This window comes from Canis aureus, chromosome 29, assembly GCF_053574225.1.
Source record: "Canis aureus isolate CA01 chromosome 29, VMU_Caureus_v.1.0, whole genome shotgun sequence".
NCBI classification, from domain to species: domain Eukaryota; kingdom Metazoa; phylum Chordata; class Mammalia; order Carnivora; family Canidae; genus Canis; species Canis aureus.
This window is the reverse complement of record NC_135639.1, coordinates 26,205,500-26,221,733: the sequence shown is the minus strand read 5'-3', so window position 1 is coordinate 26,221,733 and position 16,234 is coordinate 26,205,500. Positions and strand designations below refer to the sequence as shown.

At 55.6% G+C, this 16,234-nt stretch overlaps 1 protein-coding gene across 1 annotated transcript; it reads left to right on the top strand.

The window, feature by feature from the left end:
- Window positions 1-166: 166 nt before the first annotated feature.
- TRIM8 (tripartite motif containing 8) lies at window positions 167-14,812 on the top strand. Its single transcript, XM_077877821.1, has 6 exons — window positions 167-1,183; window positions 11,160-11,255; window positions 11,562-11,795; window positions 12,592-12,623; window positions 12,756-12,871; window positions 13,222-14,812. The coding sequence occupies exons 1-6, from the start codon at window positions 614-616 to the stop codon at window positions 13,827-13,829; spliced, it is 1,656 nt and encodes a 551-aa protein (XP_077733947.1). The 5' UTR covers window positions 167-613; the 3' UTR covers window positions 13,830-14,812.
- Window positions 14,813-16,234: the final 1,422 nt, after the last annotated feature.

Sequence of the window (16,234 nt, the reverse complement as noted above, 5' to 3'; positions counted from 1 at the left end):
GGCGCCCGCGCCGCGGCCCGGGAACCGCCAGCCCGCCTCGCCCGCCCGCCGCCGATCTAGCCGCCCTCGGCGCGGCCGCCCCGACTCCCCGGCCGCTCGGACCCCGGACGAGGCGGGTGAGGTGCAGCGCGGGCGGGCCGGGAGGGAGCCCCGTCGCCGCCGTCCCCGCCGTCGCCGCCGTCGCCGGAGGAAGTGTGCGGCTCCCGGGCTCTGTCCGCTGCGGGGCGCGCCCCAATGTCAGCCGCGAAGCCGGGAGCAGGCCGCGGGCCGCCGCTGGCCTAGCCGCGCGCACGGGGGGGCCGGCCTCTTATATGGAATTTGGACCCCGGCGCTCCCCTCCAGGGCTGGTGTCCCGGCCGCGGCCCTGGCGCAGTCCGCCGCCTCCCGCTAGGCGCTCGGGAGGAGGAGGAGACGCAGCCGGCTGCGCGCGCGGCAGGAGGACCGAGGCTCTCTCCTCTGGGGGGCAGGCGCGCGGAAGGCGCTGGTGATTGAGCGACTGTCGCGGCGGCCTGGGGCCGGAGCTCGGGGCTCGGTGGGCCTGCAGCTGCACGGGACGGACCCCCAGAGTTGGGCAGTCGGGGAGGCCTGCCCGGGCCCCCTGCCCGCAGCCGCCATGGCGGAGAATTGGAAGAACTGCTTCGAGGAGGAGCTCATTTGCCCCATCTGCCTGCACGTCTTCGTGGAGCCGGTGCAATTGCCGTGCAAACACAACTTCTGCCGGGGCTGCATTGGCGAGGCGTGGGCCAAGGACAGCGGCCTGGTGCGCTGCCCGGAGTGTAACCAGGCCTACAACCAGAAGCCGGGCCTGGAGAAGAACCTGAAGCTCACCAACATCGTGGAGAAGTTCAACGCCCTGCACGTGGAGAAGCCGCCGGCGGCGCTGCACTGCGTGTTCTGCCGCCGCGGCCCCCCGCTGCCCGCGCAGAAGGTCTGCCTGCGCTGCGAGGCGCCCTGCTGCCAGTCCCACGTGCAGACGCACCTGCAGCAGCCCTCCACCGCCCGCGGGCACCTCCTGGTGGAGGCGGACGACGTGCGGGCTTGGAGCTGCCCCCAGCACAACGCCTACCGCCTCTACCACTGTGAGGCCGAGCAGGTGGCCGTGTGCCAGTACTGCTGCTACTACAGCGGTGCGCATCAGGGACACTCGGTGTGCGACGTGGAGATCCGGAGGAATGAGATCCGGGCAAGTACCTTGCACGCGCGCGCGCACGCAAACACACACACACACACACACACATACACACTCCCTACCGGGTGGGGACCACCCATCCAGACAGGCCAACTCTTGTGACATCAGGCCAGAGGCCCGCTTCCAAACACTTCTACCCTGAAAGTTTAGGGGCAAGGTCCTGGGAAGAAGGGTCCCCTGCTACTTGATACATTCCTGCACCTGTGCTCATAGGGTCCATCTTTTGAGTCATTTATAGAATTGAGGTGAGGGGTGGAGTTTGGGTGTTGCTTTTCTGTTCTGCGCACAGCTCCCTTCCCCAGCCTTGTTTCTGTAGGCCCTGTGGGAAGTCACCAAGGCAGTGACCCAGGTCCTGCTTCTCCAGCTGCTGTTTATGTAATGAGTGTCCTGGTGCCGCTGCTGTGGCTGACATGATCCATGATGCTGGCATACCAATGAGGAAGTAAACAAAAGCAGCCATGTTAGTTTCAAGCCCTATTGGAAACACACTGGGGGGGGGGGGGTGTGGAGGGGAGCTTCCGGAGGGAGAACAGAACTCTGGTATCTATCTGGACAAGGCCTGGACAGCCGGAGGCACCGCTGAGCAGTGTCGCAGCCATTCTGATTATTCCCAGTAGCCCACTCTTCATGTGTGAGAATCACTGCCCTCTGTGTGCTGATGTATGTTGCCTGCGTCTGCATGAACAAACCTTAAAGTATGTGTCTTCATCACCCTGAGCCCTTTCCTCCCAGCCCAGCCCTCTATCACAGCCCTCCCACATTTGGGGAGGGGAAGTAGAAGACGGAAAAAGAATCCTGTGGGTTTAAGGTTGAGCTGCCTTGCAATCTGGTTTCAGGCAGCTGGCTCCCCTGGGCTGCTGGCTGGGTGATTACAGAACCGCATCCCCTCCCATTGTATACACCCGGCAGCAGCGGCCAATGTCAAAACCGCCTTCCCCCTCAGGCCTCTGAGCCTGGCTTTGGAGCTGGACTGAGGCAATACTTCCGTCCCCTTCAGTGGAGGGGGGCTCCTCCTAGGTCCCTCCCTGGTCCCTTGGCTTTCAGGGTTGAGTCATACCAGAAGGAAGGGGTTGGCCTGAGACTGAGCCATCTCAGAGCCCCAGCTTGAAGCCTGGGTGTGATATCATGGGGGTGAGGTTGGGCTTTGGTCGGACTGGGAGTGTTTAATGGGTGGGGGCCCCTGGAGGCTAGTTGAGGCCAGTGGGGAGCTGGGGTATGAGGAAGCTCTGAATAGGGGACGGTTGTGGACGGGGGCTGTTTCCTGTGGGGGGGGGAACCAGTCAGAATGAGTCACTGTTTAGCAATTAAAAAACATACACATACAACTAACAAAAGGCAGGGGGGCCGCCACAGGCTGAGGGCAGGGATGACAAATACAATTTGCTGTATAATTAGTTTCTAATCGGATGGGCTAGCTCTGGGTTTTTTGTACCAGGACCTCTGGTTTCTGAAAGGGAAGTGTAGAGGATGGAGAGAGGAAGGAGCCATTCTTTTCCCTTTCCCTGGAGTTGAGAAGCAGAGGCCTAGGAGAAGCAGATGAGCCCCTGGTATCCACCTCCAACTCAGGGCAGGCAGAGCCCAGACTTTTCTCAGTATTGGGAAGCTGCTGCTATTAATAAAGATGGAAAGACTAGGGAAGGAGGGGAAGGCGCAGAGGCAGGAGGAAGGAGCGCTGTCCAGTCCTGTGTCCTGGGATTGGCGGCGGAAAGTGACAGGAAGGGAAAGACGGGGATGTGGCTGAAAGGAGCTGGGGAGGGGCAGCAGCCAGGGTGAGGAGTGAACGTGTGCCTGCACCCACGCTTCTGCTCTTAACTGTGTCTGAGTGCTGGGGTGCCTTTCATTTGGGTGGGGAGAAAACATAATTGTGTCTGACTCGGTAGTAGGAGGGCTTCTTTAGATGGGCGTCTGTGTTTGCCAAGTGTCTCTGAGACTGCTTTGCCCTTAAGTGCACCTGTCTCTCATCTGTACAGTTGGGGATTTGGGGCGAGGGGAGGTGGTTTGCCCATGCATGCGGAGTATACTGCAGGGTTCCCACCAGCAGGTCTCTGTTCCTGGCTCATGGAAGGAACTGGATGGGAAGGAAGTGCTGAACTTTGTCAGCAGCTGCATGCGTGCGCGCGCGTGTGTGTGTGTGTGTGTGTGTGTGTGTTCATGTGTTCATTCTTGTTCCTGGTGTGGACAGGCTCACAAATAGTGGGGTTGCTTCAAACCAGATATGTAATTCCATGCGCCTAATTAGCATCTGTGCCCAGCAGCCTGAGTCTTTCCCCCCTCCAGGTTTGCTCTGGTGACCCAGGGCCCTGGAGCTGGAAACCCTTCAACAGGCCAGCACCAATCCGTGTGAGCTGGACTTACTGGCTGTGGAGGAAGAGAAGCCTCACCCTCAGGGGAAGGGAAGAGCTGTGGGGAACCTGAATGGAAGAACCCCTCCTGGGGTCAGCTTCCTGCCAAGGGGCAAGGGCCTTTTCCTGGCTCCTTTTTCCCTGGCCTGAGGGCCTCTGTTGCGGCCCTGTTCAATGTGACTGAACTCTCCATATAGGCACCTGCCTTAAAATACAGCTCTGCTTCTTGTGCTTCTCCTTTGCCCTCCCGGTGGCGTGGGGGACCTGCTGCTGTGCCCTATCGGCTAGAAATAGGAAACTGATTGTCCGCGCCCTAGCGGCCCTTATCGCCTACTCACAAGCACCCACATGTGCGCGGGCCAGGAGTCTAGAGCAGGGGCCCAGCAGGAAGGCAACTCTGGCTCCTTTCCAGGCCAGAGGACAGCAGGGAACCTGGAGTCAGGTCTGCAAACCCTGTTGCCCTGCTCTGTCCTTGGGAAGCCAGTGTGTAGGCCACATTGCCCTGAAGCCTGGCTGTGCACTGGGTTGACCCCAAAGACCACTCTTTGGGGACTAGCCTAGACCCCAAATATATTCTCCTTTGGGGCCTTGAGAGGCTAAGTTCCCAAAATTGGGATATCCAAGTAGGTTGGAGCCTGATAGCCGTAGGTGGTAAAACCCTCTTCCAGCCCCCTGGTTTAGGGGCTCATCTGAGCAACAGGGAACTGGGGTAAGTTGGGACCACCTTCAACACGGAAAGAAAACCCAAGATAAGGCCTAGTTATATGGATGAGGGACTATGCAGGGTGTGTGTGTGTGTATGTCTGCACGTACCTGTGTGTGTTCAGGTCATAGTTTTGCTCTTGTGTCATTCCCAGGACCTCAGATCAAAGCTGGAAATGTTGCCAGAACCCTTTTTCCTTGCATTCTGGTAGGTTTAGTGTTGAGAGGAGATATTCTCTGGGAAGGGGGGAGGGGATCCCAGGGGAGAGGATCCCACTACTCAGGCCAACTTGGGGTTTGTAGCTGATAGAGGTAAGGTTATGCTGCTCGCATTGCCCCTGGCTGGAGAGCTCCCATGGGGACCCTGGACCAGGATCTGTCTCTGGGTGAGCCGTGGGAGTGAGGCCTGCCCGGGCCCAGCTGTCTCAGGTAGCACCAGGCTCCTCTATTCCCTTCTGACCTCTCAGGTGGGGTGGTAGCTGGGGTGTGTGTGAGGCGCCCCTTCCTTGACTATCCTGAGTCTGCAAGGCAGGTAGGCTCCAGGCAGAGAGGAGTCTCAGGCAGAGGCCCAGCCTCCACCCAGGATCCTGCTGACACAGCCAGGCGCCTGTCATGCACGCCCTATTGATTACTCTGCCTCCTGCAGCTCCGGGTGGCCGCGCATCCATGTCTGTCTGCAGGTGTGTGTGCACGCTTGTGTGTAACCAGCGTGTCTGGTTGTGTCTCTTACATGTGACTAATTTTTTGTAACTCCCATGTGTATCTCTGAGAAGGTACCGGGTGAGTGACTGACTTGATCGTGTAGTTGTCTGGTGTGTGGCTGCGGGGCCAGGAAGGCTTGTGAGTGTGTGTCCGTGAGAGAGGAAGGTGACGGCATGGCCTGCTTGCTGTACACCTGTGATTGGAAGTCGAGTGGGTATGCGTGGCTGTCAGCACCATGTTGCTGTCGTGTGGCTGCCTGCTCAGGCTCTGAGGCTTGTGTGACTTTGTCAACTGGTGGGGGTGTTGCAGAGGGGATGAAAAGATGGAATTCACCCTAAGGTGAGCCTGCTGCCTGTGGCGGGTCCTGGAGGCAGAGGTCCAGGCAGATCCTGCCATGCTGTGTTGGGGGCAGTGTGGGTGGGCAGAGGAAGAAGGTGGACCCAGCTTGGGCCCCTGCCCCGGACTGAGCAGGCAGGCCTGGCTGGCCTCATCCCTGGCTCTGGGAAAGTCTTCCTTCCCGGCTGGCCTGGCATTCAAACCCAGACAAAGGGGGGCTTTCTCTCTCGCCTCTTTGTTCTGCTGCCCCAGAGCGCTGCTCTCTGCATGGCAAAAGCTAATTCCACTCTGCAGCTGGGAAACCTTCTCTGGGGTCTGCCGGGGCTTGTTTCAGAGCTGCCGCTTCTCTCCTTGCCCTGGCTCCTGCCCCACGGCCTCCTCTCTCTCTGTCTCTGGTTGCTTCTGCCCCAGGGATCCACATGGTAGCTCAAGGCAGGGGCCGAGGAGCCTGGAAAGGAGTGTCTAGGTCAGCCAGAAGCTGCTGGGAGACAGGGCAGAGTACTTTGGCCCAGGGAGAGGGAGGCCAGCATACTCCTGGGCCTAGGGTTTCAGTGTGTATGTGTGTGTGGGGGGTTTGGAATTGGGGGGCGGGTTAGGATGGGGTAGCTCTGAGCAGGGGCTACAGCCAGAGCTGGAGCTGGAATGAGAGCTATCTGGGCAGGGGCTTGAGCAGAGAGAGGTGTTTGCAGCCCAGCTCCCTCTTGCCCCCATACCTCTCACCACCACCACCGCCACCACCACAGGAGCTGCTAGATCCAGCCCTGGCCCTGTCTGAAAACCTCGGGCCTGCCTCTGGCCCAGCCCCTGGGGCCCTGTTCCCTCCTGACCTTGCTTCTCTTCAAGGTTGACTTGAGGGTTTTATTATTATTATTTATTAACTTTTATGCAGCCTAGAGTCCCCATGGCCTCACCCGTCTGCCCAGTCCAGTCTGGCGTCAAAAATGCCAGCTGGGCCTAGCCAGTTAGACTCCAGAGGGATGTGAGGCTTTCCTGGGGCAGGAATGTAAGGGGCTCCAGGTGCCCACCCTGCCCCAAGTTGGGAGGGGCATCCAAGAGCAGCTCAAGGCAAAGTCTAAAACATTGGGCGACAGGTAGGAGGAGCAGGATGTTCTGGGGCCTGCTCCTCCTACCTGTCAGGTATGATGAGATGGGAATGGAGTGCCCCCAAGTCTTTTTGATGCTTTTTCCCTCACAGGCCCGGGAGCAGACCACAGAAGGCTTAGGTCCTCAGGGAGGGACAAAAGTGAGCAGGTCCATGGGGCCAGAGGCTGCTGAGTGGAGCAAGGCCTCCTATTGCTCTTCCTCCTTCCTGCCAGAGGCCTGGCCCTTCCAGCAGCGTTAGTCTAGACCATGGTTCCCCCACTCTGCTCCGCTTCTGCACCTGTGCCCTTGAGGTGTGCCATTGTCCGGGTGACTCACTGTGGGCTGGGAGCACTGTGTGAGGTGCCCCCCACCCCCCACCCTCCCTTGCCGCTCTGTGCTCCCTGCATTAAGAGCCCCATGCTCTGAATAAGCTGGAAAATCTGGTCCTATCTCTCAACTGTGTGTTTTTCCCAGATGGGAAATGGAGCCTCAGCTCTCAGCAGTTCCCTGGACGTTGGGACAGAAAGAGGCTGCCGGTAGTGGGGATGGGTGTCAGCCTCTCCTTCTCTCCCATCTTCCAGCTTCTCAGTAACTCGATTCAATCATCTGGTGGAACAGAGGTGGGGGCCAGTATAGAGGCAGTAAGGAGACATTCCCCACCTCCCCCATTTTCACAGCCCCTAAGGTGACAGTAACTCCCCCACCCCGTGCCTCCCCCACGTTTTGTCGGTGGCAGGATTAATCATCTGACTTCAGGGAGGGCAGTTCCTGCAAGGCTGAGCTGGGCGGCACAGGGCCCCCAGGTCCCCCTCCCAGCCTTCCTTGCTGGCAACCCTTGGCCAGTTTCCTTCCCATCCCTACCCCCTCCCCTACCTACCCTGCAGCAGACACAGGAGCTCAATGTCCTCAGAGCTGGGGGAGGGGAAGTGAAACTCAGCCACCTGCTGGAGAGTGTGGTCATTGCCTTTGCTAGGCCTGGACTGGGCTCCCAACCCAGAGGACTCTGGGCGTGCAAGGCCCCAGAGTAGAAGTACTGCCAGGAAAGGCTCTGAGAAAAGCCTAGAAGAAGAGGGACAGGGCTAAGCTCCACTCCTAGGCCTGGACAGGAGGTGCCTCCTTTGGCTCTCCCCCGAGGAGTCAGCCATGAATTCCTTGAAGGGGTTCCAGGTAGGCGGGAGAGGGTAGAGTGGAACAGACCCCATTCTGATCCTCTGGGGAAACTGGGCAGGGAACCTACCTGGGGCTGTCTCATCTGGGACTCAGCCCCAGGCATGTCCCTAATCTGCTACTGATGGGTTTGGTCTTGAGAAGTAGCTAGGCAGGGAGACCATGATGCGCAGATGTGTGAGTGGGTGGGGTCCTGGGCTTTCAGATATCCTCAGTGCTGAAAGATGAGAGTGGCCTGGAATTGGAGACACATCTGAAGGGCGGGGGGGAGGGTGCCCTGTTCTCTGACTGTGGGTAAAAGGCAAAAATTTGAGGGCCAGTTGTTAAGAGGGAGATAAAAAGCCCTAATGTTCCTGAAGGGGTATCGTGACCACCTTGCCTATATGGCAGGCCTCCCCTAATTGTCTAGGGCTTTCAGGAGGCCTAGTCTTCACAGCGTAGGGGACTGGATGCCTGTATATGTGTAGCTGTGTGCATGAGGTGGTCCCAGGGCATGGGTGGCAACACATGCTCCTGTATGTTCTGGGCGGTGCTACGAGGTGCTGCCTACCCTCTTCCTAGAGCTGTAGGCAGTTTCACAGACAGGCAGGCAGGGAGGATGCATGACTATCCCTCCCTCCCCCCACCCGGCTGTGTTTCCCTACAGGCCCTGACTCTCAGGCTGACAGACCCCTGTGTGTGTTGGACTGGTGTGGGGACTTACTGGAGGCCAAAGTGCTGGGGGCAGATCAGAGTGTCCTGGGGATGGTGCTTAGAGGTTCTGTCCAAGTCGTTGGTCGAGTTGTCGGAGCAGGGGGTTCCCCAGGCTTCTCTAGCTTAGAACCTTTTTTTTTTTTTTAAGATTTATTTATTTATTCGTGAGACATACAGAGAGGAGAGACATATACAGAGAAGAGAGACATAGGCAGAGGGAGAAGCAGACTCCTCCCAGGGAGCCCGATGTGGGACTTGATCCGGGACCCCAGGATCATGCCCCGAGCCGAAGGCAGACACTCAACCGCTGAGCCACTCAGGCATCCCTCCAGCTTGGAATCTGAGAGCCTTATCCCCCTATCTCCTCCTGTCCCCAGGGTCCTGTTTGTTTCCAGGGCAGCCACCAACTCATAATGAGGTCACTGAATTCTCTGGCTGGCCTTGGTTTCTCCAAATGTAAAATGGGTTGGAGCAACAAGGAAGGGATTCGTGGCAGTTTGTCCCTAGGAAACCAGCTGGGTATAGGTGAAGGGTGGGGGTCAAAGGTCAAATTTGAGGGTCATTCTGAGGCCCACACAGAGGAAGAACAAGAACCACTCCATGTTGGGTAGACACTTACTATGAGCTAGGTTCTGCACAATCTTTGCAAACCTTACATTGGGGGCAAAACTGTGGCTGTCTTCAGCCAACCTGTTATGCATCTGTAGGGTGCTGGGGCCTCTCTGTGGCCTGACTGGGAAGAGAGGTAGAAAAACACAGTGGTAACACCTTATTTTCAGCAGCCTTGGAGCTTTGTAAGGAGATCAGACCACCCTTTGCGAGGCAGGCTACAGAATAGCGTTGTCCTGTAAGTCTTTCTGTGATGATGATAATGTTTTGTATCTCTCGTGTCCAGTACATTAGCCACTGGCTCCGTGTACCTATTGAGCGCTTGAAACTGAGGCTAGTACAACTAAAGAACTGATGTTTGATTGAATTTATTTTAATTCATGTACATTTAAATAGCCACATGTGACTAATGGCTACCATATTCGACAGTAGAGCTACAGAGGGAAGGCACAATATGACAGCCTGGCTGCATGGCAAGGACAGGGAGGGACTGGTACAAACTTCCAGTACAGGCCATAGAAAGTTTACCTTAAGTTGGGCCTTGAAGGATGGACAGAGGGAGGAAGAAGGCACTGTGGCCTATAGAAAAATGTCAGCAGGGTGCAGGGAGTTCAAATGTGCACAGAGAGCACTGGGGACGGGATAGCAGCCCACCTGGCTGGCCAAGTCAAGTTGTAGGAGAGCCTTTGTTGCCAAAGTATTGGAAAGAGGGAGTCACTGAGGGTTCTTGAGCAGGAAGAAACCATGTTTGAAGAGGCATCTCTGGTGAGAGAGGATGACAGGATGGATGGAACAGCCAGGGTGGGCCGGGCTGGGAGAGGAGGGGTTGTGAAGATGGGAGATAAAGGGCTGAGCATGGTTCAGCACCTTCCAGTAAACTGGCCTCAGGTTCTTAGGAGAGCTGGGGTCTCCCTCCCACCGGGGTCCAGCTAAGAGTCTGAGGGAGCTAGCAAGGGCTTTAAATTTTTTTTTAAATTTTTATTTATTTATGATAGTCACAGAGAGAGAGAGAGAGAGGCAGAGACACAAGCAGAGGGAGAAGCAGGCTCCATGCACCGGGAGCCCGATGTGGGACTCGATCCAGGGTCTCCAGGATCGCACCCCGGGCCAAAGGCAGGCGCCAAACCCCTGCGCCACCCAGGGATCCCTAGCAAGGGCTTTAGAGGCCTAGCTCTCAGCGTCAAGAATAAAAGAAGATAAAAAAAAAAAAAAAAGGGGGGGGGGATCCCTGGGTGGCTCAGCAGTTTAGCGCCTGACTTTGGCCCAGGGCGTGATCCTGGAGACCTGGGATCGAGTCCCACATCAGGCTCCCTGCATGGAGCCTGCTTCTCCCTCTACCTGTGTCTCTGCCTCTTTCTCCCTCTATGTCTATCATGAATAAATAAATAAAATCTTTAAAAAAAAATAAAAAATAAATAAACACCTTGGATTTAAAAAAAAAAAAAAAAAAAGAATAAAAGAAGGGTTAGCTGCCCTTCATGCCCCTGGGTCCCGAGTGCAGGTAAGGCAAGTAGAGGGTGAGATCTGTGGACTAGACCAGAAGGCCTGTATGACCTTGGAAGGGTGTCCCTCTGCATCTTAGGGTACTCATCTCTAAGAAGGAGCTCCCCAGAGAGAGGTGGTATGACTTGTATAAGAATAGACCCTACTGGGGCGCCTGGATGGCTCAGATGGTTGTGCATCTGCCTTCAGCTCAGTTTATGATCTCCAGGTCCTGGGGTGGAGCCCTATGTCTTTGGGCTCCCAGCTCAGCAGGGAGACTGCTTCTCCTTCTCTCGCCCCTCCCCCTGCTTGTGTGTGTGCGCTCTCTCTGTCTCTCTCTCTCTCACTCTCTCTTCTCAAATGAATAAATAAAAATCTTAAAAAAAAAAAAAAAATAGACCCTACTGCCAGATCGCCTAGGTTTGTATCTCAGCTCTGACATTTACTAGCTGTGTGACTTTGGATGAATTGCTTAATCTCTCTGGTTTCCTCTTCTCTGAATTGAGGATAATAATAGTACTTAACTCATAGCATTACTGGGATGATTAGATAAGTGTATACTGGAAAAGCACTTAGACAGGGGCTGGCCTGGCCCTGCCCTCAGAAAGCTCATGGTTTAGATATGTGTGGGAAGCTATTCCAGGGCTTTCTGTTCCTGGGAATGGGCTGGCCAGACAGCTGTCACCAGGCCCCTGGAATTGGGGGGAGGGGGGCGCCAGAAAGGATTAGAAGGCAGAAATGTAGGCCATCTGAATCAAAGATTCTATGGGATGGGAAGGATGGAGCTCACCCATCCTTGGTAAGGGGTAGAGCTGCAGCCCCCTCTGACACCCCTTCCCCACCTGTCCCTGCAGAAGATGCTGATGAAGCAACAGGACCGTCTGGAGGAGCGAGAGCAGGATATTGAAGACCAGCTGTACAAACTTGAGTCAGACAAGCGCTTGGTGGAGGTAGCTAAGCCCAAGGCCACGGTATGGGGTGGGGAGGTTTGGGTGCAGGGCCTGGTTCCTTATTTGGGCTAGGGTCTGTTCTGCGGTCAACTCCGGGCCAGAATTCCTTGGTCAGTTATTCAGTGAACTGTCAATGGTGGAGCAGGGAATTAGCAGCCCTCACCCTCAGGAGCCTTGGGCAGCCAGGGGGGTGGGGGTGGGGGGGAGGTCTCAGACTCCACCATTCGGGACCAGGAGACAGGCAGGAGCAGCAGCCAGAGGCCCCCAGTGCCCACCGGCTGCCCACCCTCACCCCTGTGGCTACAGGAGAAGGTGAGCCAGCTGAAGGAGGAGGTGCGGCTGCAGTATGAAAAGCTGCACCAGCTGCTGGATGAGGACCTGCGGCAGACGGTTGAGGTCCTGGACAAGGCCCAGGCCAAGTTCTGCAGCGAGAACGCAGCGCAGGCGCTGCACCTTGGGGAGCGCATGCAGGAGGCCAAGAAGCTGCTGGGCTCCCTGCAGCTGCTCTTCGACAAGACGGAGGACGTCAGCTTCATGAAGGTGGGCGCGGCCAGGCCACCCGTGAGGGCACCTGGGGTCTTTCCTAGGCTGTGGAGTCCAACAGCCCTTGCTCCCCGACGAATCTCCCCAGCGGTGTGCTCACAGGTCTTGGAGGCAGCCTGTGTGGATTCAGAACCCTCCCACCCCACTCTTTCTCACTGTGTGAGCTTGGGGGCCGGTCCTCGATATTCCCCAGCTTAAGTTCCCCTCACTTATAAAATTGGGTTCGTAATACAGAGCCATTGTCCTTTCTCCACAATTCCAAATGTTAAAAGTCTCTGAAAACTAGTAGGAACAATTCTGACTGGTCATTTAAAAGAACAAATTGGCCTGAACTCATCTTGGCAGTTTATCGTTTTTATTTACCTTGCTTGATGCAAGTCTTCAAACATTTTGCTGCAGGAACACTGATGTATTGGGTGATGGCATCCTACTGGGAATAATATGTAATATATAGTACAAGCAGCTTATTCCCCTTCTAAAATCCAACAGATTCCTAATTCCAAAACACACCTGGCCCTAAGGATTTCGGATAAAGGACTGAGCATCTCCAACACCTTCCTCCTAGGGTCGTTGTGTAGAGAATGATGGATGTATAGAAAGCACTTACAGTGTTTGTCACATAGTAAGTGCTCAATAAATGTTAGCTATTCTTATCTTCTAGAGATGGAGATGCTCCCCCACCTCCCCCCACACTTTGGCTGGAATCAGATGGTCAGCCCTGCCTGGGGAGAGGGAGAAGGGGCAGCTCTCCCATGTTGCCTTTCCCACTGACTAATCCTTTTCTCTCCCCCAGAACACCAAGTCTGTGAAAATCCTAATGGACAGGTGAGCAGATGACCACTGGCCCCCAGGGGGACATCTGGGGGAGGGTAGGGAGGGCCAGGCCCACTGGGGGGAGGTAGGGCAGGCTCACCGGTGATACCTCCTCACAGCAGATGCCCCGTCCACTGCCCCCAGGACCCAGACCTGCACGGGCAGCAGCCTTTCTCCCCCTAAGATCGGCCACCTGAACTCCAAGCTCTTCCTGAATGAGGTGGCCAAGAAGGAGAAGCAGCTGCGGAAGATGCTAGAAGGTGAGGGTGGTATCCTCAATGGAAAGGAGAGAGCCCTTTGGGCAAGGAAAAATGCCAGAGCCTTCTCTCTGAGAGGCAGCATGGCCTAGTCAGATAGTCTTTTCTTTATATCCTGGCTTTGCCGCTTCTAGCTTTGGACCTTGGGAAAAGCTGTATCACCTCCCTAGACATTAGTTTCTTCAGCTGTAAAATGGGAATAATAATAGTATCTACCTGCTAATGGCATAGGAAGCATCGACCAAGATAGTGCATGATATAAGAACTTAGTCCTACAGATAGAAAGTGGGGAGAGGAGGCCTGGGTTGCTTGGGATGGGAGCTTTGGCGACTTTTGTCCCGAACTCTCCACAGGCCCCTTCAGCACACCGGTGCCCTTCCTGCAGAGCGTCCCCCTGTATCCTTGTGGCGTGAGCAGCTCTGGGGCGGAGAAGCGCAAGCACTCAACGGCCTTCCCGGAGGCCAGTTTCCTAGAGACGTCGTCAGGCCCCGTGGGCAGCCAATATGGGGCAGCAGGCACAGCCAGCAGCGAGGGCCAGTCAGGGCAGCCCCTGGGGCCCTGCAGCTCCACGCAGCACTTGGTGGCCCTGCCGGGCGGCGCCCAACCAGTGCACTCAAGTCCTGTGTTCCCCCCATCACAGTATCCCAATGGCTCTGCCACCCAGCAGCCCATGCTCCCCCAGTATGGCGGCCGCAAGATTCTCGTCTGTTCTGTGGACAACTGTTACTGTTCTTCCGTGGCCAACCATGGTGGCCACCAGCCCTACCCCCGCTCCGGCCATTTTCCCTGGACAGTGCCCTCGCAGGAGTACTCACACCCGCTCCCGCCCACACCCTCCGTCCCCCAGTCCCTTCCTGGCCTGGCGGTCAGAGACTGGCTCGACGCCTCCCAGCAGCCTGGTCACCAGGATTTCTACAGGGTGTATGGGCAGCCATCCACCAAACACTACGTGACGAGCTAACGCCACGCAGGCAGTGGGGCGCTGGGGAATCTTCCCCCGCACCCTCAGTGGCTCGGGAATTATGCATCCAGAGACCTGTCCTTCCACTTCCTGTCTCCCCTCCCTCCCTTCTTCATCTCCCCCAAGTCTTTTCCTTTTGGATTTTGTTTTGTTTGGGGCTTTTTTTTTTTTTTTTTTAAATGAATCTCCTGGACACAGAGGCGACAGTGAGAGCTGGCCTGGCCTGGGCTACAGGTGGCCCTGGAGTTGGAAAAGCATCTACTTCAAGGCGTTGAGCTTTCTCTCTGTCCTTTTTTCTTCCACTCCTTCTCCTTCCCACCTCCATGGCTGGAAGAAGCCTCAGCTTCCCCTAAAGCCTTGGGGGGGAATCTAACCCTCTGACCCAGCCCTGGGAGGAAGGACCAGTGGTGCCCACCCCCTGGCCTATTTCTCTCGTTTTTCTTTTGGACAGTTTGATCACTGACTGAGTAAGACATGACCTGTAGATCGTGGGTTGTTTTTTTGTTTTTGTTTTTTTGTTTTTTAATTTTTTTTAAACCAAGAATGATTTCTCCTGCTTCCTTCTTCTCAACATCCTCCCAGATGGAGTTCAAAGGCCACTTCTCAAGCAGCTTTTGGCACCTTCAGCCTCAGAGTGGAATCTTAAAGACAGGAACCCCATGTCCAGGAAAGGGGAAAAGGAACTTTGCCAATGATAGTGACCACAGCAAAAGCAAATAATAATAATATTAATAATAATAAAGAGAAATAAAAGAAATAATAAAATAAAAAAAAAATAGCACAGCCCTTGTTGAGGTGAGTGGGGGAGGAGGGGCTGCCCCAAGTTGGGTCCTTGCCTGGATTTTGACACAGCAACTTCCTGTAGTGAGCACTTTGTATGAATCGTGGACTTCCTGTTCTCAAGGCGCAGGTATTTATTCTGTAATCTCTCTAGAGCACACACCGAAATCCAACCTTCTAATAAACATAATGGCGCAGTCCCACTCCCTGCCTCGCCTCTTCCCCTCCCTCTCCCAGGCCAAGGGTCTCCAGGTGTTGGTACAAGAAAGGCCACTGAGGGATGGGAAGCCCTTGCCTTCTTTGCCTTGGCTCTGTGCTTGGCCTAGACTGTTCCAGGCCTGTGAATGTCAGTTCATCAGTTTGTCAACTCCATCTACCCTCAGCCTGGGGTTCGTTTGGCAAATATTTGCTGAGCGAGGGCCTCCCAGGCCCAGCCCCCTGCTTCAGAGGTCCTGGCATCTCTTTGAGGTTCTGCCGGCATGTTCTTAGCTAGGACAGACAAAGGAAGAAATACCTTTCTATGAGTCTTGCAAAATTACCTCCTTCAGTCCACAAATATTTATTGAGCACATGCTAAGTGCCAGGTACTCTGCGGGGCCATGGGTATAAACAAAGCAGTCCTTCTTTTTGTAACTTAGGGACCTTGGCCCCCACTGGAGGAGTCATTGAGCTCCACGCTTCCTTTAAGTGACTTGGGCCCAGGCCCCTTCTCCTGTTCACGGAGGAAGGCAGGCAGGAAAATATTTGGTTCTGAGAGGCAAGGAGGCAGGGCAACAGGGTGAAGAAGACATTCTACCGCTGTCCCCTTTGGCAGAGCTGCTCAAACACTCTAGTGTCTCTTGGGAGTTTATTAAAAGGGCTGATTCCTGGGGTCGGCTTTGACTCCATGGGAACCACCAAGGGCCCAGGAATCTGTATTTTTAACTCTCCGGTTAAAATGAGTGCTGCCAGGAAGGATTGGCAGCTAGGGTCTTACATGCCTGTGCCTCTGAGGATAGAAGGAGGGGCTAGAGCACACTTCTGTTGGGGGTGGGGCAGTGATCCTTAGAAGGGATCTCTGGTTTGCTGCCTAACACTTTGCACAGATCTTGCCATGAAGCAGCCTATGCCCTTCTTCCATACTAGGAGGGGCAGCTTTGCTGGTGCCTAGTTCTCTTTCCTCTCGTCTGTGTAGAATCAGGGCCTAGATTCCTCTTACGCCAGGAAGCCTAGAGCAAGGCAGAGAGCCATGGGTAAGTCCTGTCTGGTGCCAAGGGTTCAAGCTTCATCTAACCCTCCTTAGTCACCTCCCCCCCTCATAAAAGTAAGGACCCAGAGTGGAGGGCATGGTCCAGCCATGTTCCCCTGGCCCGTTGGGCTGGCCAGACCAAAACAGTCTTGGTCCTGCTAAGTAGAAGCTCTGCCCATCCTGCGGGAACAGAAAATGACTGTGTTGGATGGGTGGACCCTTGCCTCATTGCTCCCCCTTCCCCACTCTGGCTGGGAGCCAGAGCCAGGACAGGATGACAACAGCTGGCCTGCCCCCATCTCTTCCCCTGCACCTGTTTGGGACTAAAGCGAGGGGGCAGCTGGTTGGAGCACAGTGCCCCTGCAGCCCAGGGTGGAAGGATGCCTGGGGGCAGGTG

Coding starts and splice junctions, on each gene's coding strand:
- TRIM8 (XM_077877821.1), top strand. CDS start 614: ATGGCGGAGAATTGGAAGAACTGCTTCGAGGAGGAGCTCATTTGCCCC. Junction 11,796..12,591: donor AGGACGTCAGCTTCATGAAG/GTGGGCGCGGCC, acceptor TCTCTCCCCCAG/AACACCAAGTCTGTGAAAAT. Junction 12,872..13,221: donor GCTGCGGAAGATGCTAGAAG/GTGAGGGTGGTA, acceptor AACTCTCCACAG/GCCCCTTCAGCACACCGGTG.